This window comes from Phymastichus coffea, unplaced genomic scaffold (genome assembly GCF_024137745.1).
Source record: "Phymastichus coffea isolate CEN01 unplaced genomic scaffold, Cenicafe_Pcof_1.1 PCOF00072, whole genome shotgun sequence".
Classification (NCBI taxonomy): domain Eukaryota; kingdom Metazoa; phylum Arthropoda; class Insecta; order Hymenoptera; family Eulophidae; genus Phymastichus; species Phymastichus coffea.
Genome location: NW_026706883.1, coordinates 811,480 through 833,185, shown reverse-complemented (window position 1 = coordinate 833,185; position 21,706 = coordinate 811,480). Strand labels below are relative to the sequence as shown.

The 21,706-nt window shown below is 39.0% G+C and overlaps 3 protein-coding genes across 5 annotated transcripts; 2 read left to right on the top strand and 1 right to left on the bottom strand.

The window, feature by feature from the left end:
- Positions 1-225: 225 nt before the first annotated feature.
- On the bottom strand, positions 226-18,282 carry LOC131668038 (adenylosuccinate lyase). The gene is made up of 6 exons (XM_058941858.1): positions 18,076-18,282; positions 3,004-3,207; positions 2,649-2,931; positions 1,807-1,958; positions 1,334-1,732; positions 226-1,233 (listed from the first exon to the last, which is right to left on the bottom strand). The coding sequence occupies exons 1-6, from the start codon at positions 18,217-18,219 to the stop codon at positions 973-975; spliced, it is 1,443 nt and encodes a 480-aa protein (XP_058797841.1). The 5' UTR covers positions 18,220-18,282; the 3' UTR covers positions 226-972.
- On the top strand, positions 4,195-6,266 carry LOC131668042 (protein snakeskin). The gene is made up of 4 exons (XM_058941866.1): positions 4,195-4,369; positions 5,107-5,313; positions 5,415-5,534; positions 5,613-6,266. Exons 1-4 carry the CDS (start codon positions 4,319-4,321, stop codon positions 5,712-5,714), a joined length of 480 nt encoding a protein of 159 aa, XP_058797849.1. The 5' UTR covers positions 4,195-4,318; the 3' UTR covers positions 5,715-6,266.
- Positions 9,858-13,564, top strand: LOC131668040 (uncharacterized). 3 transcript variants are annotated; one of them, XM_058941862.1, is made up of 4 exons: positions 9,858-9,995; positions 11,343-11,618; positions 12,143-12,331; positions 13,068-13,564. In XM_058941862.1, the coding sequence occupies exons 2-4, from the start codon at positions 11,517-11,519 to the stop codon at positions 13,287-13,289; spliced, it is 513 nt and encodes a 170-aa protein (XP_058797845.1). In that variant the 5' UTR covers positions 9,858-9,995; positions 11,343-11,516; the 3' UTR covers positions 13,290-13,564. The 3 variants fall into 3 exon arrangements, with proteins under 3 accessions (XP_058797845.1, XP_058797847.1, XP_058797846.1); XM_058941864.1 differs by lacking the exon at positions 9,858-9,995 and adding an exon at positions 10,103-10,345; XM_058941863.1 differs by lacking the exon at positions 9,858-9,995 and adding an exon at positions 10,425-10,811.
- Positions 18,283-21,706: the final 3,424 nt, after the last annotated feature.

The window sequence follows — 21,706 nt, the reverse complement described above, 5'->3', positions numbered from 1 at the left end:
TACCATTTCTTTTTCAATTCTATTCTTTCAACTATTCTTTGTACACTACATCTATTATTTATTTTTCTTTCTATTTGTAAATTTAAAGCTTTGTATTACTTTATAAAACTATTTTTCCGTATTACATTTTGAAATGGACTTTGTCATTTTTACACTTTCTGTCTATCACTTTTATAAAACTTTCAAACTATTTTTTTATTTTCACTTTTAGTTCTTTTTACGTCTGCCTACTTGTCTACATGATTTCTTGTAAAATAGCTTTCATTAATTATTTTCATATTACTTAATTTCTACACAAACTTTTGGTCTACTGCTTTTCTAGTCTATATGATCTGTATGATTTGTCTACTTGTGTTAAACTTAGTTAATTCAAATTCGCTGTCTTCCTTTAACTAGAAAAACTATACTTTTTATCAACTTTTTCTCATGACTATTATAGGACATCAATTTACTTCGATTTCTATTTCTCATTTCTGCTGATCTCTTAACTATTTTCTTATTTCTTATTTTCTTTTGAATTTTACTGTCACTTCTACAATTTTACATTACCTTTTCTATGTAAGCTATCACAGCACATAGTAAAATCACTTGAGATTGAAAATATGTAAAAGTTATTGCCTTAAAAAGTAACATGAAAATACATCCATAGCTTAAGCATTACTAAGAAAGTTCTTTTTTTACAATAAGCGTAAATCTTTATTACATTCCATTATGAAAATATACAGCAGTAGCTTTGTTGCACGTGAAATATAATGATAAATTTTCACTATTTTGGTGATAAACAAAGAAGTGTATTTACATATCGTACGAGCAAAGAATGATCCATTAAACGCACTGATTAAAATAAATTCATTTCACATTCATTAATAACCTTATCCATCCTTTTACATTTAACAATATGTGTGTAGATAAAAAGAGGCCGTAGAAAAATATAAAAATGAATTTATGAATTAATACGAATCTCCAGTCCGTTTAAATGCTCAATTCAACTGAGACGTCTTTAATGTCATAATTTGCCAAGACAGGGTAAACTTCTTCTTTCAAAAATTCAACTACTTGATCAGGTGCTCTGCCGACAAAGGTCGAAGGATCTAAGAGAGCCGACAATTGATCAAGTATTGGCTCAAAGTATTTGTCATTAGCAATGCGCTCGACCAGGTCATTATCTTTACCATGCTGTTTTACCTGAGCACCGGCCTCTTGTGAAAGAACACGGATTTTCTCGTGGCATTCCTACGATGTAGAAAATTTTCATCGGCATTAATTGTACACATATAATTGTAGCTTCTAACTTTTGGAAACTTTCGATAAAGAAGTTATTACTGCGAAATACCTGTCGGTCTCCACCAGCTTTGACCATGGCCATAATAACATTCTCAGCCGACATGAAAGGCAGTTCCTGAGAGATATGCCTAGCGATGACCTTCGGATAAACAATCAAGCCTTCGCAAATATTCTGTAAAGTCATGAGTATGACGTCAGCTGAGAGAAATGCCTCTGCAAGGGTGATACGTCGATTGGCCGAGTCATCCAGGGTTCGCTCCATCCACTGGTTCGCTGCTGTCTGCAGGCCGTTATTCACTAGCGTCATCAGATGGCGAGCTATGCTGCAACAACGCTCACTGCGCATTGGATTACGTTTGTAAGGCATTGCTGAGGAACCTATTTGAGTTGTTTCGAACGGCTCTTCCAATTCTTTCATGTTTGCTAAGATTCTGATGTCCGCGCAGATCTGAAACAGAATTGATTCGTTAGTATGTCATTTATTAATCTGCTAATTACAAGTAATTTGCGAACTCGAGTTACCTTGTGAACGGTGGCGCCCAATGAAGCAAGAACGTTTAAGCACTCAACGTCGACCTTTCTGCTATAAGTTTGACCGGTGACGGCATAGCGTTTTTCGAATCCAGCCATCCTTGTAACCAAATCATCCAGTTGCTTTACTTTCTCACCGTCTCCTGTATTTAATAATTTTTATTACTCCGAATTTTTGCACTTTACTGGCGAAACCACGATATTTTAAGTCACCTAATGCAGTAACGTAATGAAAATTAACACTTCAGGGCAGATTTTAATCTCGGAAATATGACAGAATACCGGATCGCTATAATTTATAATTTTGCCTTCGAAAATTCAGAACTTCCAGAAAAAACATTGAGATGTGCCTTATTTAAAATTAGTTACTGTGATTAAATTATTGTTTGTAATAACATTAGTATCATTCAACCAAACAGGTCAATGTCAATGCCTGAAATAGATACGTTATTTTCTATGCGGGAACGAATAGGACATTTTTCAGGTCTGTTTATAACGCTATACTCTGGCTATTGATTAATGACAAAAATTAACTATCACTTGATTTTTGTTAGTATTTAATAGTTCAAAATTTTTCCATAATTCTAGTTCATATTCTAAAGAGGGAAATAAATAATTTTGCTATGTGCAAACTAAAAACGAATAAATTAAAAACTATCATTTGATTTGAATAGTAATGAATAATTTTAAATTAAGAAAAAATATGTTATTTCTGATTGCGTAACATCGAATGTATGAAAATCGAAAGAAAATTTTAAACATTATTTCCAAGCTGTTATCATTTTTACTCGAGAATAAAGTCAGTCACTACGTGAAAATAAATATTAATTCACCATTAAACAGTTGCAAAAAGGAAGCCTGGGTACCAGTCGTGCCCTTAACGCCTCGAAAACGTAGATCGTTTCTCGCCCGGCGAATCGCACGTTCATCCATGAGCAGCTCGTGCAGCCAAAGAGTGGCCCTTTTGCCAACCGTTGTCAGTTGAGCGGGCTGCAGATGAGTGAAGCCAAGAGTCGGTAATGAACGGTACTCGTTGGCAAAATTGGCCAGTCTCTTGATAACTGCAGCCAATTTCGGCAATATAATATCGAAGCCATCGCGAAGTACAATGAGATCCTAAAAGCATTAAGAATATATTCGTTATGACCTCCGAGCATCGACATAATTGTTTGGAATAAAAGATTATACCGTATTATCTCCCACGTAGCAGCTGGTTGCGCCTAGGTGAATGATGGGTGCAGCTTTTGGACACTGGGCACCGAAAACGTGCACGTGAGCCATGACGTCATGTCTGGTAGCCTTTTCTTCCTTTGCCGCGGCAACGAAGTCGATGTCACTTACGTGCTTTTCCATTTCACCTATTTGCTCTTGCGTTATGGCCAAACCCGAAAACTAAAAACAGCGTTATAACATTCAGATGGTCTCACGAGTGATTAATTTTTCTGAGGGCGGCTTTGCATTTTTCTCAATTTCCCAATTCCAATTGTACTCGTTCGTCATCGGTGACAGATATATAAAGTTATTCTTATTCACCGCGAATGATTCACCAGCGGTTAAGTGAAAACTCACATCGAGTAAGAAAAGTTTCAATAGTCACATAATATTGATAATAGGGACAAGTGAGCAGGGATACATTTGAAATATTTCTTTTTACGAACAAAATCAATTTATTTCAGCTCTGATACGATTTAAGGTGTGGTCGATAATGAGTGGTCATTGCTAAATAAAAGATTAAACAAAAACTACTAAACCCAGCAACGTATGAAAAACTAGCAAGGGGTGTACACCAGCCTCATTGGGGCTCGTTCGCCGCATGCCCGCCAGCCCCTTCACCAGTTTTTGTTTTAACTTGTCTCTCCGACGCTGGCCCGCTCTCCAAGCTGTCGACCTCAGAGTAGGTATTCTCGAGAACAGCCGCGTACTTGTTTTTACATGTGTTAAATGAGAGAACGACGGATCGTTGAGATCATGAGCCAACGCTCGGTCACGAAAACATTGAACTTGCTTGTGGATTTCCCTAATGAGGGGCCCGGAAGTTATATGGTGCAGACTTTCTCGGCACTAACGTTGCTTTTCGTCCGCACCTTTCTTGCGCACACGTGGTGCGCAGTCTACTTTCCCTCTTCAGCTGTCTGACGAAATGTAATATACGTTTCACATTCGCGTTTTTAATATTAGCATAACTGCTAGCAGGCTCTCATGGTGCAATAAAGAGCCGAAAAAACAATGTCGTTTGTCTGTTACTGCAAGAAATGGGTCAGTGCACAAAAAGTACCGTACGAACGGAGAAGATAAGATGAGTCGCGCAGGCGCAGGTGTTACAATCGCCTCTCGTATGAATTTATCTACCGGCCTCGTTATCAGATTAGATAAGCAATACTTGCTTTTTTCTCACCTCGCCTTTTCGCAGTGAGTTCCATTCAAGGCTCGTAAGTGCGTCGCCTCGCATACCATTGACATTTTCAGAACGAAAAAAAAAAGCATCGTTCTCCAAAATCCCAAGATGGTGTCTATAACCACAGTTGCTTCTATTGCGATCAAAATATTTAAAGTGGTGAGTGGATAGAGCTTTCGGAATATGTAAAATATTTACATGATGTGGCGCGAAGATAGTGAAATGTTCGTGAAGTGTTTTGGGAAAAATGTAATTAAAATTACGAGGAGAAATCAAGTTATCGCGTTAACCTGCGGGTGAGAATCTTTCTCACAAATTATCGAGTATACATTCCTAATCTAATCGCAATTATTATTTCACAATAATGGTCAGTGCACTTTAGGAATAAAAATTTGAGTTTTTAATAGGCTTTCCCCAAAAATCAACTAATCGAATGTTAAATCGTCCTTAATTGAAACTCGTTAGAGCTATTCTACGAATTCATCGGATTGGTACTTTTGAAAAAGATGTAATTGTGATTCACTTCAATATATCAGTGGAGTTGATAAGCCTAGTATTGTTTGCTGAGTGACGCTACGCGCGACATCGTAATGAGGCGCGTACGCCACGCTCTCGCACCTTTATATGTTGGTTCGGAATGCGCTCATGGTTCAATAACAATTTTTCCACTCTAATCTTAAAAGAAACAATTTCTTTTTTTGAGTATGATATTCATTGTAATCCAAATATTATAGTTTACTCAGTAAGTTATTTGAATTTATGTAATAATTTTGAATTATTTATTTTGAATTATTGTAATAATTTTAAAATCGAATAGTTTCGAAAATACCATAAAAATAGTAATAAATTGATTAAAGATACAAGGCTTTGATATTTGACATATAAATAATTTTCAGGTACTCAATTTGATAATTATCATACTGTATAGAGTTGGTTACGGAGGTAAATTTTTGGGTGTCGGTGGAACATGGAATATAAACGAATCAAAAAATCCAGACGTCGAAATAGTGGCTTCAGGAGTTTTTGTAGGATTCTTCATTTACACAATGACAGTTCTTATCAGCTATTGCTTTGGCTCCATGGAACACAAAAAGACTCTTGTGGTGAGTTGAAGCCTCGCATATTTTTTTCAAACATTTTTCTTAAGCAATAAAAAAACAATAATACGATTGCTCGAATGTTTGTTTTTTTTTCAATCTTATAGGAAATGATCATGAACTTTGTGGGGATGTTCATGTTCATCGCCGTCGGAGCAACAGCTTTGCATTACTGGCATGGATACATGGATGAGTACAAGTACTTGTTATTCTCGAGTGAACGACAGGTGAGATCAATATGACAAATCCAGATTTTCAGCCATGACTTATTGGTGATATTTTATTAATCAATGATTCCTCTGTAGGTTGGTCTTGCACTTGGATCATTGTGCGCGCTCGAAGGCGCGGCATACCTTGTCGATCTTATTCTGACCTGCTCACATTTTGTCAAAGAAGAATTTGCATAAGCATTTTTAGAACGAACTCTTCGAGCAATTTGATTCTTGAGTGAACTTTGAGCTCTAATGTATCTATCGTTTATTTATTAGTAATCTATCGACGAGTATCTTTTCATGCGAAGACTCCGTTTCGTATTACATTTATTTTCTACGTTGCAAAGATGATTGTCACAGAGTACAACTATACTATAGAATTGTTTTTAGACATACCAACAATCAATTTCTTGTTTATCGTTTCTCTTCGTGCATATTTTTATATTTGTAAATCTAGATTAGGCTTGCGCATTTGAACGATAGTATTTTTACTGGCGTACGGACAATTTTGCACGATTTTATTATACACTCAAATTCTTGTGTACAAAAATATAGTGTAAGAATTGATACACGCTGATTCACGGCAAGTTACCGTGCACAATAATAAAGCTTTGCACAATTGTTCGGGCGCCTTTCTACTTTTAAACTACTTTATTTTTCACTTTTTTACATTGCTGAATTTGTATTCTACATTTCATTGTATTTTTTTCTTGTCGACTGTATCAATAGAAATAAAAAGTAATGAATAATTTGAGTAAGTAGAAGACCATTTCAAAAACCTGGGTGTGATATGAGAGAGAATAACCGACGTCATTTAGATTCCGCGACAAAAAATAAGCAAACGTTTTATTATTCATGAGACAAACACATCTGTATTTTTCAAGTTAAAGTTGAAACAAACGCTATCTCCGGAAAACCTCGACGGATGATTTACTCTGAAATATTTCGGCATCACGTAATGATTACCAGTATCTGAAGATTATGCTACTTTCAGAGGAAATGTAAAGTGCGTTAACGAGCTGAAGTGGCGAAGATGAGTTTAGATATTAGATCGTTTGCAAGGAAACATTGATGTCGTTGTGGTGACTAAGAGTTTGTGAACGGTCGTCATAGTAGCTGAAGCATCACTAATTTCCTTTGGCTTGCTCTTTGGTATGTGTAACAAGCTCGTAATTGTAAACCTATTGATATTTTTAAGCCAACTTTAATCATGCAGATGGTACAAATAATATGAGCGCAAGAGAAATCGAAGTACAAATATTTATTAGCCAGTCAATATTGAAAGTATTTAACGGACATGCATTATTGTTATAACATATCGTTTGATTTTTTTAGGGTAATTGATTTTAGAGATGTATTGCCACTTCGTTACATTCATTTGCCTGTAGAAACGACTGTTCTTGTCGCAATAATATTTTTAGAATTACGATTGTCGTTGTTAGTGCTTGACGACACGCACAAATTGACGTGTCCGCAAGTAACGAACGCGAGATTAGCGAGTGTCAGAACAAAGTATATTTGGCACGAGAGACATGTAGAAGACGCAGCTCGTCCGAGTGTTGTCGAGTGCCTAACGCACGCGTTATTTAGTGCTTGCGGTCACGGCTTGTTATTACCGGAATGTGCATTATATATTTTCATTGCGTGCATCTGTGAGTAGGGCCATTATCATTCATATCGCTGCTACTGCTGCTGCTACTGCTGTGTACATCAATTAGTCTTACTTGACCTCGGAGCAGAGTTGGGCTCGACCCACCTACACAAAAGAGTCGATCTCATTTCGTTGTTTATCAGCGCAGGCGAGGTCCCGCCTCTCGTTTTTTTTTTTGTTGCTCTCGCAGAAGCCGGCCAATTTAGCTGTTAACTTAGTTAGTACGGCATTTGCATTAGAAAGCTTCGCGAGCGCGCACAATTGCCAACTACGACGTCGTCGTCGTCGTTGTCGTCGTCGCGGTCGTGCGAAAAAATGTAAATCGTCACTTTCGCCCCCTCTTCCACCCTCTCCCACTGGTCGCGTCGTTTGTTCATTAATTTGGCGCTGTGCGAATCTGGTCGTGACAATGCCTCGTAGCTCGCCTGGCTAATTTCATTAGCCAAACGCGTGCGGATGCTTCTCTTTCCTTCACGCTCGTGCAATTTCGCAAGTTGCTCGTGCTCACGCCGCCCAAGTAGGCGCGAGTAACAATCCGCGGCGGTCGTTTTTGTTCGGCTTTTCGACGCAGGGCTTTTGAAACGAATGCCCGCATCGCGACCGCACTGTCGTAACCGTGTGTTCTGTACGTGAAATACGGCGGTAATCATTTTGAACTCCACGTAGTAGCAACGAATGCAAGATGTAATCGCGGTATTTCAATTTTTATCGATAAGCCTGACACTTCCGCTTGCCCAACCCCATCTGCTACTCTTTCTGAAATCTTGACTCTACGCTCGATCGATTTTCTCCCCCCATGGTGACCTGGTTTTTCCGTGTCGCTTAAGTACCCGCCGCAATATTTTGTAATTGCGCCGAGCACAACGACGCGTTGTTTATTTTTCTTTTTCTTTTCTCGTCCGTGTAGTAGATCCAGCCGACCCGATATGATTTAGAAGACGATGTAAAATGCAACTATACGTTTGAATCAACACGTAGCAGCATATTTTAGATATTTTTGTTCGCTCGAATAAAGGGCAGTAGGATCGTGGATCAAGTTAGAAACGACCGCTAGTTCGTTGAACTCTGTACGTGCACTGTCACTCAATTCGGGTGTTTCAATCAATAACGGATATTCCGTCCATGTCGCGCGTGCGGCCGAGGCATCGATTTTCCTCCTCTGTGCCTTCGCGTCGAAGCAACAGATCTCTTTGTGCGTGCGCGCTGTCAGCTGTTATTTCTCGTACCGATCACGGCCACGGGATGAAAGGTATTACGATATCTGTCAGTAGATGACAAGGCTGCAGCGTTCTTTTTGCGAATCTACAGTGGCCGCGTGGCGTACCGCCGATCAGGCGTATCTGCGGCGGCTCTTCGCCAAAGAGCGTCTGTGCTCGAAACTCGATGCTGCTCGCTCGAGAAAGTGTAAAAATTTGTCTACGAAAAGCACGCGAGTGCTGGGACGAAAAGGAAAAAGAAATTGCATTCGCCGGCAGGCGGACCGCGCCCATGTATACACGACTCGAGTCCCCTCCACAGCTCTCAGTCTCACACTCACTCTCTCTCTCTCTTTCTCTCTCACCTTTGGACTGCTGCTACATATATATATACCCACATAGCACGAGGCCCGTGCGCGCCCCGCTTACGCCTGCATGTTTACGTCGGCTGCGCGTACGCCTCCATTCAGCTTATTAATCCACCTGCTGTTTCTCTCCGTCGGCGCGTAGAGGGATCAATACGACTCGACACTTAGCGAGCTATAATCTTGGCTACACGTATAGCCCGCCACGCGATCGCGTTGTTAAGCGTCTTAATGACAGCTTTTTTTTATTCAAAGCAGTCTCACGATAAAGCTGTCATTAAAAGAGGGAACCGAGGCGCGCGGTGAGCTCATCGCGCTGAATTGCCTCGACGCGACGAATTCCTCGTCGTTTTTTTTTTGACCGACTGCGCGACTGGGCCCCGGGCGTAACGCTACGCAGTTTTTGCTCACTCTCTCTCTCTCTCTCTCTCTCTCTCTCTCTCTCTCTCTCTCTCTCTCTCTCCTTCGCGTGTGTGCCACGCGCGCTACGTAGCTTCGCTCCATGCACAACCGAGGACGGACGCACGTTGTACTGTATTACGGTGTCAGTTCTCCATGAGGTTTAGATTCTACCGCTCGCGAGCACAGCCACGCGAGCGCTATAATCGACAGACGCCTATTGACCTTTCTACGCTAGTCGGTGTGCTTTATACCTGTGTTTACCGGGCAACAGACTGATCTTGGCGCATTACGTTCGGACAGAAACAAAAATGTGACACGAACAACGAGATTTTAGGTTGTTTTCGCTATTATCTATCTTTTCGAGAAACAAGGAAGTCGCCCGTTCGCAGCCTTCAACGGGTTTTTCGTCGGTCCAGTCGAGAATCGGCTCGCTGACCAACTCGGGATTCTGTTCTTTTTTTATTTACAACTGCGATTGTTATACGGCAAGCATCGAATAAACAAGTTCGAAGCAAGCGAAACGAGGCATCGTGCGGAATTCTGGGCGGCGAAAACAGCGAGGGGGACATGAGTCTGGGATCGTTGCACCCACCATCGTAGCCGAATGCAAATGCCCGGCCGAAAGAGACTATAGCTGCTGCGCACGCGATCGCAGCGGCGGGCCCTGTTATCTCTCTCGGCGTGCGGCGCACGATGCCTGCATAGTGTCGCGAGCGTAGTAGGGGCATCGAGTGAGAGAAAGAGAAACAGGTATAGAGGCGAGTTCAAACGCGGCGCTGGCGCGTCGCCTGGTGTGCGCGCGGCGTTCCAGTTTGAGTAACGCCGTGCTGCCGCGAGCATCCAGCTATATCCTTCCAGCAAGGTGTGTGTTTGTTTGTTTGTGTGTGTATGTGCGCGCGCATTGGCGTGCCTGCAGCGGGGCTACGTGCAGTGCGACGATACACCCAGTGCGGCTCGTCCGCGTGGTCGACGTCACCTGTCCGTGGACCGGCGCTGCTCGCCGCTCATCCGCTTGGCGCGACCGCGACCGCGCCTCGCGCGGCGCAGGTGGCGCGAGGCCACGATGAGGGCACTCGCCGTAGAGGGCATGCCTCGCGCTTAGTCATCGGACGCGCTCCGACGCGCTTCACCTTCGCCGACCTCGTAACTCGTCCGTCGCTCTCCCGCGCTGCGCGGTCACGCGGGCGGCGGCACTGTTCGCCGACAACGCCCGTAAGTGATGCCAGCGCGCCTGCACGTGTGGGCCAGCGATCGCAGCCGAGCCTTGCGTCGACAGTTAGGTTCCGGGACTCCGCGGCGAGCACCAGTGGTTCCCAAGTATTCTCTGCTCTCTGCGCGGACACACGCCTTGGACAGAACCTCGTCGCGACTCGCCTAAGTCGCGATACCTTGGCGCGCGCTCTCGCTCTCTCTCTCTCTCGGTTTTCCTTCAGCTTGGCTTTTGTTTGCCAACGCGCGGTTGTCTCACTTTACGAGGATTGGGTTCGTTCTGCTCGCGCCCCTCCTTACGAAAACGGATGCTGCGCGCAGGTAAACTCGAGCCTGCAAGAGAGAAGCTCCAAAACAAACAGAAGTCTAATTGGCCTTCCCTCGGAGAGCCGTCTCTGGTCGATGAACTTTTTAGATAGCGTATACACGCGCGAGGCAACGTCGTCGTCCAGCGTAACAGTGTCATTGGGTCAGTTTTTTTTTCTGAATTCCCACTCTCGCGGAGAGAAACTGCTGTCGGTTCATTATGCGACTGTTCGGAATTCCATCGTGACGTCGAGGCAAGTTGTTTTTCTTGCTGCCTCTTCGAATATTCCTCGATTCCGAACCGAATAATAATTAACGGATTCGTGTGTTACTGACTGATGATGCAATGTTTGTATAAAATCTATACCGATTACACAATGTTATGTAAAGTTCGAGGTGTTGCCAGTACATATTTATGTTTTCTTTCTTTTGCGTTATTAGTTCGAGTTGACGCGCGCGCACAAGGGAAAGTCACCGCTTGTGTACCGGCGAATTCAATATATATGGCAACGCGTGGTTATGCGCTGAAAATGGATAATAAAGAAAATAAAAAGTAAAGAGAACGTGTCGTGCTAGTTTGGCGTGTACGTCGACGCTTTGTAATTGTGTATACGTATAAGTTGTTGCACGAGGAATATAAAAAGGAAGGTGTACGAGCAACAAGAAAAGGACTGTAGCAGCTGACCTTTTACAGGTGTAACGACGGCCGCGCGCTCGCGTGGCACACATATGCCCCAGAGTACGTTGGTAGCCCTTGATGGTCGTTCACATACAATAGAGCAGACAGATCATTATAAGACTAGAGCGAGCACGAGCGATAAAGTCAGTCAAGCTGGGCGACAGGCGAGGAAAGCACAAACGCGTCAGGATGGCGGACGAGGGGACGATGCAAGATGCCCATGTTAACAAGGAATACGAAGAGATTACGGTCGTCAGCTCCAAATCCGTCATTCTCAAAGTCGTCGAAGTGGTTAGTTATTAACTTTCTCTCTCACGCTATTTTCACCTTTTAAATTAAAAATGAGCATTCGTTCACACGAAACTTGGATATTCTCGACATGATAATATTACCGTTGGATATTCAGTTAGAGCGATCAGAAGCAATCAGTCGAAGTTGATCTTTGGTCGTCAAACAAAGAAATTATTAAAAGGTCCGATTCGCTTTAAATCACTTTTGCTATCAACTGGCCACAAAGAGAACGGTTATAAGAGACCGACTTACGCTCCAAGATTGAGCACAGGGTTAATACACGCTAATCGTTCGATTACTTGGATCTTGGACTGTATTGCGTTGTTGATTTAATACAACAGGGGTAGTAGACTATAGACTATAATGTAAAGTTAGCGCTCCAGTTTCACGCGATGAACACGGAGCTTTATTTATTTTAGTGTTCACAAAACATAACAGCAATACACTATCATCGACTAGGTTCGATCGTGTTCGAATTCTTCTCAGCGCATTCAAATAATTGATGAATTCTATTTGTTTTGCAGGTGATATCGGTATTCTGTATAGGTCTGATCGTCGACCCGTTCAACTCGTTCAACACACTTTTTAGGTATGAACCGAGACCAAAGCTCGACGACATAGTTTTTATTTATATAACGCTCGGGGGTTTCATCATCGTCAACACCATCTGCATACTTGGCCATCTGCTGGGAGATCGAATGCCGAAAAGAACGGTAATACACTTTTTTTACTTGTTCTTACGCTGTGCCCCCGCCTTGCTTAAAGGAAGGGCTTCGCTTTTTTGCGTTGAAAGATGTCATATTTACAGTATGTCAGCGTTCAATTCATAGAGACCTTCTAAAAGCTTCATCTCGTCATTTCCCAACGCCTGATTTCATTTTGACTGTTAGCACAATTCGCGCCGTGACAATAAATATTTAATGAAAATAACAACAACAGTTCTCCGTACCAAAACAAATAACGTCCTTGTTTACATTCGGATTGATTTGTAGAGATTACTTTTCCTAAATGCGTCATAGGTATATCCAGATAACACGTAAATTTAACATTTAACTTGGAAACGTAAAACAACGCAAATAAGCGTATTGCAGTAAAAGAGTAAAATGGGAACGCAGGTACGTCGAGTATGCTTTTATTCACGGGTACGGAGCGTATAAGCGCGACGCGTCATTGTGCAATAACGCAAGGACGCGACTTTAGTTTTCTTTTCATTTGAAGCATTCGCAAATTCATTTCCCGTGGCGTGCAATGAGCTCTTCCTCGTCGCCCGAGTTATTGCCGATTATCTCCAGCTTGCAGCCGTCACATGCTAAATGGAAAATTCGCGTTACATAAGGCGAGCTGCCGTCGCGCATATCACTGCGCGGATCGGTCGCAATCTTGGATTGCGAAACACCGATAAAGAGTGCCAATTGATGATCGTTAATAATCCGCGGTGGGCTGTTGCAGTCGCTGCTGTTCTCGGTGACAGGTTCGATTCTGCACGTGATCGCTGGAATCCTGATAATCGTCAACCATAGGAAGCTGAGTGGCAACTACGGCATATTCTACAACAATAACCAGTACGCGAGTAAGCAATACATGGACATGATGATCGCCAGCTGTTTCTTCACTTTCGTCAACGCGCTGCTATTCGGCATCGACGTGTTATTCACGATCAAGTACTACTAGGAAACGCCCTACTTCGATCGGAGCAGCTCCATCTTCTCCTTGTCTCGATTCGCGACGTGCCATCCAAGGCCAATCTGAGTAGTGCACACCACGAATTATCAATCTTCGAGAGTTGTTGGCCAAGCGGTCTTCGATGTAATAATAGCCGATTTACCTGTTTGTTATAGATATTTAGCCACATAGCCACGGCGTTATAATTGTTGCGTAAACATCGATTCCAAATTTTTACAAACATGTTTTTCCTCTTGTTTTGTTTTCCGACACGCCTCTTCACACGCACACACGTGCACACGTGCAATGAATGATAGTACAAGATATCGTTAGTAAGCTTGATTTTTTCGACTCGGCCGATCAATTAGCATTCTGCCTAGGCAATTCTTAATCGCTCGCTTCAATGTCAATTTTCATTTTTAATTGTCCAATAATTCACGTCTAATTGTTCTAGTGGCAGAATTTTACACTTGTAAACACAATGCTGCAATCCCAAAGTAGGCGTTTACGACGTTGGCCTTTAGAATAGCCAATGACAAGGTATATGTACTGATATATAGTATGCAAAACCATCGAATAATTTCCTTCGTCATTTCATCAGACAATTTTCCGTTTGGCGATCGCAATATGATGTATTGTTACGCAAACCAAATTATTCTTTCAAATTACATCACGGATAATTTGACATTACCATAATTGGCGAATAACTGCGAGGGAAATTATTCTGGCTTTATATATACGAAAAAAAAAAAAAAAAAAAGAAATCGAATGCGTAATATAATAATGCAGATACGAACGTATCAATTGAATCCGTCCTCAATATTTATAATACGAAGTCTTCGCGCGTAGCACGAGCCTTTGTAATTAGCTATATTCCGTCCATGATAATTGACCTGTACGAAACATCATGTTAAAAGTCAAAATATAATCAACCGCCTGCTCGTGTTCGTCCTACAAATTAAGGCACATTTTAAACGACAACAAAAGTATTTTTATTTGTTTAAGACTTTTTTCTTCTTCTTCGTATTAGATCGCCGAAACAAATTTTTATAGATTATATATACATTGCGATATTGCATAAATATTTGTAAAGATAGAATTTACTATTTGCATAAGAATTATTTGAACAGATTTCTTTTATTGACCTGAGTACCTTTGTTATCGGTAAATTTCTTGAGAGAAACATATATAAATTGTGTATACATATTGCAGATGAAAAATTATTATTGAAAATCTCAAGGATATATATTAGTATAAATTAAGTAATAATAAGAATTATATGATGAATAAACATAAATATATATTTATAAAAAGTTTTTAATAATTGCTGTCTTCATTTTACAAAGAAAAATTTAATAAAAGCAAAGTTATATATGGAACATTTATTGTGATATATTTATTGTGAACAGCCAACTTATGTAAACGTGAGTTCGCGCCAAAAATGCAAATAATTGTGCCACTGAATTACACTAACCTATTTTTTTGCAGTCTCGATTGTAACGTTAAGAAAATTTTTAAAATGATTGGACCAATATACGCGGTACCCGTCCAACCAGGTATACAAGAAAATGTTCCTTGGGCAAAGCCAATCAGGATATTTCAGTTTGTAATGAGACACATTAACAATATGTCAACGAGGAGTTTTACGAAATGATAAGTTTTGATTATCATTTACATATTTCTTCGTCTAAGGCAGATTCTCGTGCTAGTACTGTTCATTTTAACGTGCCAGATTATCATTAGCAATGATTCACCGTATGGACTAACTGAGGCAGTGGCAATTACAGGTCTCTTCGGAACATTCCTTCTCATAACTCTTGTAGACATGATAAGTCAATGCGCTCATGATCCAATCACCGATACACCGGTTAGTCTAAAGTAAATAATATTTCAGATTCTTCCATTCCGTGAAATTCATCTTCATTGATATGGTATGAATTTGTTCCCCTAGATGTTCTTGTTCGGTGTAGTGGGCGCCGCGTTTTTCGTTGTAGCTGCTGTTGGTATATTTTTTGCTTCGAAAAAGGATAGCGTAACTTCAGTTTGGAGACTTATCATCGCTTCGATCTTTTCTTTGACGTGTGCCATTCTCTTTCTTCTCGATGTCATACTGATCTTCCTCTACGGTTATTAATAAAGCAATTGCCACGTAACTTAAGCTTAAAGTAAGTTACTTCAATTATTCACAAGTGTATCTAAGAAATTCGGTTTCCTGATACAAGGTGAACGATTGTTTGAATTGGTACACAAGAGGGAATAATAATTCCTCAGAACTGCTAGAAAAAATTGGAGATACATGAGAAGTAAAGAAATGAAACTTGCGTCATGCGCATCGTCGACATCGTGCAAAGGTTTCCGCTTAACGAGTAAAAAAGGCCCTACCCATATACTCGCGGTCGGTGGCCGGAAACCGCGTGGCGACCGAGGTGACCGTGTCCTCCTTATTTTCCCCCCGAGATTCGTCTATCCTTGCGGCATTGTCCATTGTTGATCTTGCTCGAAGCCCATTAGTTCTTTGTTTTCGCTTTCTTTTCGAGAGACTCACGTATGCGCCGTTTGCCAATTCGCTCTTTCTCAGTCACCTCTGGGCGTGCGTGCATATGTGTGTTTACGTGATTTTTCACAATTACAGATTAAAAAGATAAGTTCAAATTTAGCTGAGTTTTGGAATAAGCAAGATGGCAAACTTATTTTTCCATTTCAAGTTTTTATTATCTTTTTCATGATTTATCCTTGTTTGATATAAATTCCGTGTCGATTAATAAAAAAATAAATTGAATACGATTAAATTATTTATTTAGCGAACGCCTTTGAAAAACAATACAATTATTTAATTAACTGTTATTTATTATGCAATGCAAAAATTACAATTTCACATTCTCACAACTTTCTTTTGTAGTTCAAGTACTGTATATTAATAGATAATAGTGATAAACTGTATTAAAATAAATCTGGGAGTCAAAAAACACTCAATGAACAAATGTTACATGCAGACGACAAAGATTAAAAACATACTTATTCATGCAAAAAGTCAAACATTTGAAATATTATAAAATGCCATTCATTCAAGTCAAATCATGAATCTTGGTTAAACATTATACATTTGATTTTTATAGATCTCAATATCGTAAATAACATTATTAAGAAAGGCACTTTTTCAATGATGAGAGTAAAAATCTTTACAATACTGCTCATTTGCAATTATGAATGTAGATCAATTTTATATAAAATCTTTGTCAACACTAATTTGCATTTATACTGAAGTAAAACTAATCATTTAAAACTACAATAAAAAAATTTTCCATCTTGCAAAACTCATAATTTTTAATGGAACAATAAATAAACAAAAAAAGTAATATTTTCTGTGTACTAATGTACAAATAATTTAAATAAATTAAAAAATTCATATTTATCTTTAAGAAACAATAAGCTTACTAAAGTATGCAAATTAAATAAAATTTTAGCATGATATAGTTTGGTACATCGTTAAAAGGTTTGATAACAAATAGATTTATAAGTTACGATTCAAAATAGGCCTAGCATTAACACTGTTATAATTGTTTATAACTAACTTAGGAATATGGCATTTCAATCTTTGATTAAAATTGATCATAGCATTTGATAACATCACATTGTTTTGATTGTTCATTGTTCTCCACGGAAATGATACATGATGGATAGCAGCATTTTGTTGAATATTCAAATTTTCGTTGAAAACACTAAAATTGTTATTTAATCCCCATGGATATTGAACAACTGAACAATTATTAGGATCTGAAAATATTGGAACATTATAGTACAATGGCATGTTGTAATTTCGACTACAACTTAAGCATCTAAACTCATCGCATTCAGAGCTTTTAGAAAAATCTGATAGTGATTCATCAGATGATATTGAATGATGATACTGATTCATTTGACATTTTTCATAATTATGGCTGTTATTACAACTGACTGCATCATAAGAACTTGGCAAATCATAATTAACCATTGCATTGTGTTTTTCTTTATTAACAACACATTTCTGTTTATTAATGCTGGGACATTTTCGACTTTTTAGAATCTCAATATTCCGTGATTTGGAAGAGCTTGTTAGTTTTTTCTTGTAATCATTTGAATGATTCATTTTGTTACCATAAATAGCGATACTTTTTATAACCAATTTGCCATCACTATTAAGCTTTCCACATTCTTCAAGCTTCAAATAAATAAAATAACCTATTAACCATAATCCCAATGTCGAATTTGAACTAGCAATATATTCAATGTCACTCAACCACATTTTTAAGTTGAGACTGAATCTAACATTATCATTAACAGCAAAGAAATTGCATAGCCAGAAAAGATCAATGTTAATTTTATAATTTAATTCAAAGTCCGGTTGTATCGCCTAAAAAGAACGAAATTTGCGTTTGATCGTCGATTAGATGTCAATTTAGCAATTAAGTTTTTTGAAATAAATATCGCACTATAAACCGGCATAAACATGTACAAACAACTGATTAGATGACCTCGGATGACCTGAAGTTTCGTAAATACTCCTAGGGGATCTTTTAATTAATGTCTTTTTAAACATGCGTTTTATTATATCTAAATTTTTAATAATTCTAAATTATTTTAAAAATATCGTTTTTTTTAAATTGTCTTTCCAACACAAACAAAGATAACACAGTAAAACATATTTAATTACTCACGTAATATTATCATTCTGTAGAAATTGAAAAAACACAAAGCCCTCAGACAAAAAATTTATAAATTAATTTTTAGATAAAAGCCTAAAAGAACTAAAACAAACCATTTCAGCTTTGGCAAGATAAATCCACAATTTGCGCCACGTGCTGAACTTGTTTTGGTCGCTGAAATTGTAACGCATCTCCTTAGAGGCATAGCGCGTTGCTAAAGGACTCCTGTAGTCACAATATTCGCTCTTATCACTCATTTTCAATGTTCTCTTTCAAAAATGATCAATGGAAAAATAATCAATTGTCGCGCACAGGCACTCGGAAAGCAACCAGCGGTGTCAACTGATTTGGTAAACTACACCGGTGGTACTTAGGTACTGTACTCGAGGTGCTGCCGTCTGTCGACAACTTTCCTCAATTTTGCGCATTTGTTGCAACGCACCGTGCAGCCGCGTTTTGCAAATGCCAAATGATTTTGACTCGGGCTTTGCGATTTAAATATAGAAAAAAACAATAAATATGTCAAAAATCAAATTTTGAGTGAATCAAATTTATGAATTTAATTTAATAAAAATGTAATTCCGAAATACCATTGAAATTTAGCAAACAAACACGAATTTTAATTAGAAGATCCCGAACGATTTATAGCAAAGTTGTAAGTGATCATTAATACTGTTGGAGACACTCATTTGCGCATGCCACATTTATCACGAGGTGCGAAGGTGCACAGCATTTCTTTTTTTTCTAATCAAACTGGCGTGCTAGATTCCGCCAAGTGATACACGTAAGAAAAGTAAACGTAAAAAGGGGAATCGCAAAATCGAACGTTTGCTAAATGTTGGACGGAAAAACATTAACAAGCATGCATATAGGTATGTATGTACGTGGGTCGAGAGTGAAAAGCCATCGCTCAGCGAAAGTACCCACGTTCTATTTTCACGCGATAGCAACGCGACTCGTCATTATACTCGTTTTTCCATAGAGAATCATACTTGCCAGTGCTTTGGCCTCCCTTTGACCATTATTGTTCTACATCGAACGCATATTTCGTTCTTTTAAATTTTCGCTATTCAAATATTTTTGTACATTTTCAGAGTAGCATCATAAATCAAAATGTTGCTGTTGGTACCGTCTAGTAATTTTAATTAGTTTGCTGTATATAATTTTGGATTATTTTGTATAAATTTCTATGTACAAAATAATCTTAATTTGCCAAAACTTATCTACAATTTACTCTTAGATGAGAGTGTTAAGATGTTACTCAAATAGTATAATGCAAAATCTTTGAGGGCAAGAGTTACAAAAGATAATGAAATTATCAAATTAATAATACATACCACATTAGTAATGTAAAATTTAGGATGTGCCCACTCAATTCTCACATCAGTTTTACCAAAATAATAATTACGCTCGGGTAAAAGAGTTCTACGAGCCATAGCTGCACTTCTGTGTGTTTTGAAAGATATCAAAGCATGTTTAACTTGGCAATTGCTTAAATTAGTGAAAACTGATATTATATCAATATCTTCCAGTAGTGGCCAAATTTTCTGAAAAATATAAAATAATCAGACATTGCAATAAATTCTCTAAGTTTGTAATAAATGTTAAACTTACTTCAATCAGAGCTTTAGCATCAGTACTAGCTGATAATTCGGTAATGTGTAAGCGGCAATTATTTACACTTTTTACCACTCCTAGTTGCCATCCACCATTGATTGGGTAGTTATTCAATTTTTTAATAGCTTCTTGAGCATATTCTGGTTTTGTGTACATAACAAAACAAAATCCTCTGTTTGTACCAGAAAAGTTCATCATAAGGCGCATCTCATATATTTCACCAACTTGACTAAAGATTGGATAGAGTTTGTCTTCATAAACAGTCCTTGGGATTCTACCAACAAAGACTTCACATGCAGCTCCAGGAGGAGGTCCCACCCAGCCTGGAGGTGGTCCACCTAATTTTCTTTGACCATTCTTTTGTACAATTGTCACTCCTAATTCATGCTGTAGATCAAGTATTTTTTGCTGATTTTTGAAAGTATCATCAATATTTAGTAATGTTTCTTGAGATGAGGTGTTTAATGAGATTGACTTTTTTGATTTTTTAACATCTGTAAAAATAAATAATTATACTATAAATATTTTTCTAAAACACAGTGACTTATTAAGCGAAACAAATATATTTCACTAATCTAAGTTGCAAGATAATTAGATGAAAATTATTTGTTGTTAACATAAAATAAAAAGTTGATCAAAAGGCAAATAATGCTTGCATCTATGCAAGCATTTTTTCAAAAGTAAATTTTGTCATTAACACAAGAAACTGAAATACAATTTTAATTGTAATAAGTGAAAGAACAAACTGAAATGAAAAGAAAAAAAAAATTAACGTTTATTTATGTGTACGTAAGGATCCAACCATCCGACAAAAGATACGAGACGGAAATGAGCAGTGCTTCTTAGAAATCCGCCTATATTTTGGGTTGTACATATTCACGCGAACGTTAATTGCTGCAAAACACAAGAAAAAAGTTATTTTGCAATCACTTACCTGTATTTTTTGAAACATATAGGAAGGACCGTGTGAAGATTTTGGGTATCTTGTGGCCCAACTCATCCTCATTACGTAAAAAATGTTTGTGTAGCGTATCACCATGTTCTAGATCGTCCTTATTGTCATACTGCCAACAAGGATTCATCACTTCTTTAAAGAATCAAAACGTGTTTCGATAGTGCAATCTGCAGAACAATAAAAAGAAACTCAAAGGTTAGACGTGTGCACACAAAAAATCGCGACTCGAGATCGCACCAGACTGCAGCTTGCGTACGAATGTTGCGTTGGATCTTGTTTTTCGTGGATTTTTGAGGCGCACTTACACGAACAAAACGTATCGCCAACTTCTGCCAATCATCTCAGCTAATACTTCTGGCTTTCGGTTGGTGGTGGGTTAAGAGGTAAGGGTCAAATAGGTGGGGGAATGTATCGCTCGAGTCTTTATTCAACGACAGCCTGTTACCGATATGATATAGGTTCGTCGAAAAACAAATACGCCTCGTTCGTTACTTATTTGAAATTGTCAATAATGTACGTGATTGTTCTATACTCCTCGCTTTCAGACAATTCACTGAGAATAAATATTACAGTCCGCTTTTGTAGTCTGATAGGTGGAATCATTGGCTCGCGTTGTAAGTTTATATGAAACATGATTTGTGAAATGCGATACTACTGGGTATTAACGGCAGGTGCCACCGATTATGCCATAACTTCTTTTGTTATAATTTCTCACATGGATGCTTGTTTCAATCGTTAACTAATATTTGCGTGGCTTTTGATCTTGAAAGGAATGTCCCGCGACGCACCAAGGAATGTAGATCAACTAAATAAGGAGAAAGCGAGATTAGCATCTCAGCGGAAATCGAGACACAATGAAAAAAAAACGAGCAAGTCTGAGATTTCATAAAAGCGGAACTCTTTATCAGACGCATTGGAGCAACAAATCGGCTGAAAAGACGCGACATGCTAGTACAAAGACTGCTGCCATAAAAACTAGCGATGGGTTCTCGCCCACGCCGCATTTCTATACGTCGTCGTTGGTATATCTCACAGCGACGATAATGGCATTGTCTTCAGCGGGAATATACACTGCGCATATGCACGTGTATAAGGCAGGTCTCATTACGTGACACAATCCGTGCAGGCCAACAGCAGCGCGAGGCGCGAGCCACCTAGTCGCGCGGCCTTTA

What these genes read in the sequence shown, in the direction of transcription:
- LOC131668040 (XM_058941862.1), top strand. Translation starts at nt 11,517, where the DNA reads ATGGCGGACGAGGGGACGATGCAAGATGCCCATGTTAACAAGGAATAC. An exon ending in TTCTCAAAGTCGTCGAAGTG is followed by an intron (nt 11,619 to 12,142) that starts GTTAGTTATTAA and finishes TTTGTTTTGCAG; the next exon opens with GTGATATCGGTATTCTGTAT. An exon ending in ATCGAATGCCGAAAAGAACG is followed by an intron (nt 12,332 to 13,067) that starts GTAATACACTTT and finishes GGGCTGTTGCAG; the next exon opens with TCGCTGCTGTTCTCGGTGAC.
- LOC131668042 (XM_058941866.1), top strand. Translation starts at nt 4,319, where the DNA reads ATGGTGTCTATAACCACAGTTGCTTCTATTGCGATCAAAATATTTAAA. An exon ending in AACACAAAAAGACTCTTGTG is followed by an intron (nt 5,314 to 5,414) that starts GTGAGTTGAAGC and finishes TCAATCTTATAG; the next exon opens with GAAATGATCATGAACTTTGT. An exon ending in TATTCTCGAGTGAACGACAG is followed by an intron (nt 5,535 to 5,612) that starts GTGAGATCAATA and finishes ATTCCTCTGTAG; the next exon opens with GTTGGTCTTGCACTTGGATC.
- LOC131668038 (XM_058941858.1), bottom strand. Translation starts at nt 18,219, where the DNA reads ATGAGTGATAAGAGCGAATATTGTGACTACAGGAGTCCTTTAGCAACG. An exon ending in ATCTTGCCAAAGCTGAAATG is followed by an intron (nt 3,208 to 18,075) that starts GTTTGTTTTAGT and finishes CGCTGTTTTTAG; the next exon opens with TTTTCGGGTTTGGCCATAAC. An exon ending in AAGCTGGTGGAGACCGACAG is followed by an intron (nt 1,234 to 1,333) that starts GTATTTCGCAGT and finishes TCTACATCGTAG; the next exon opens with GAATGCCACGAGAAAATCCG.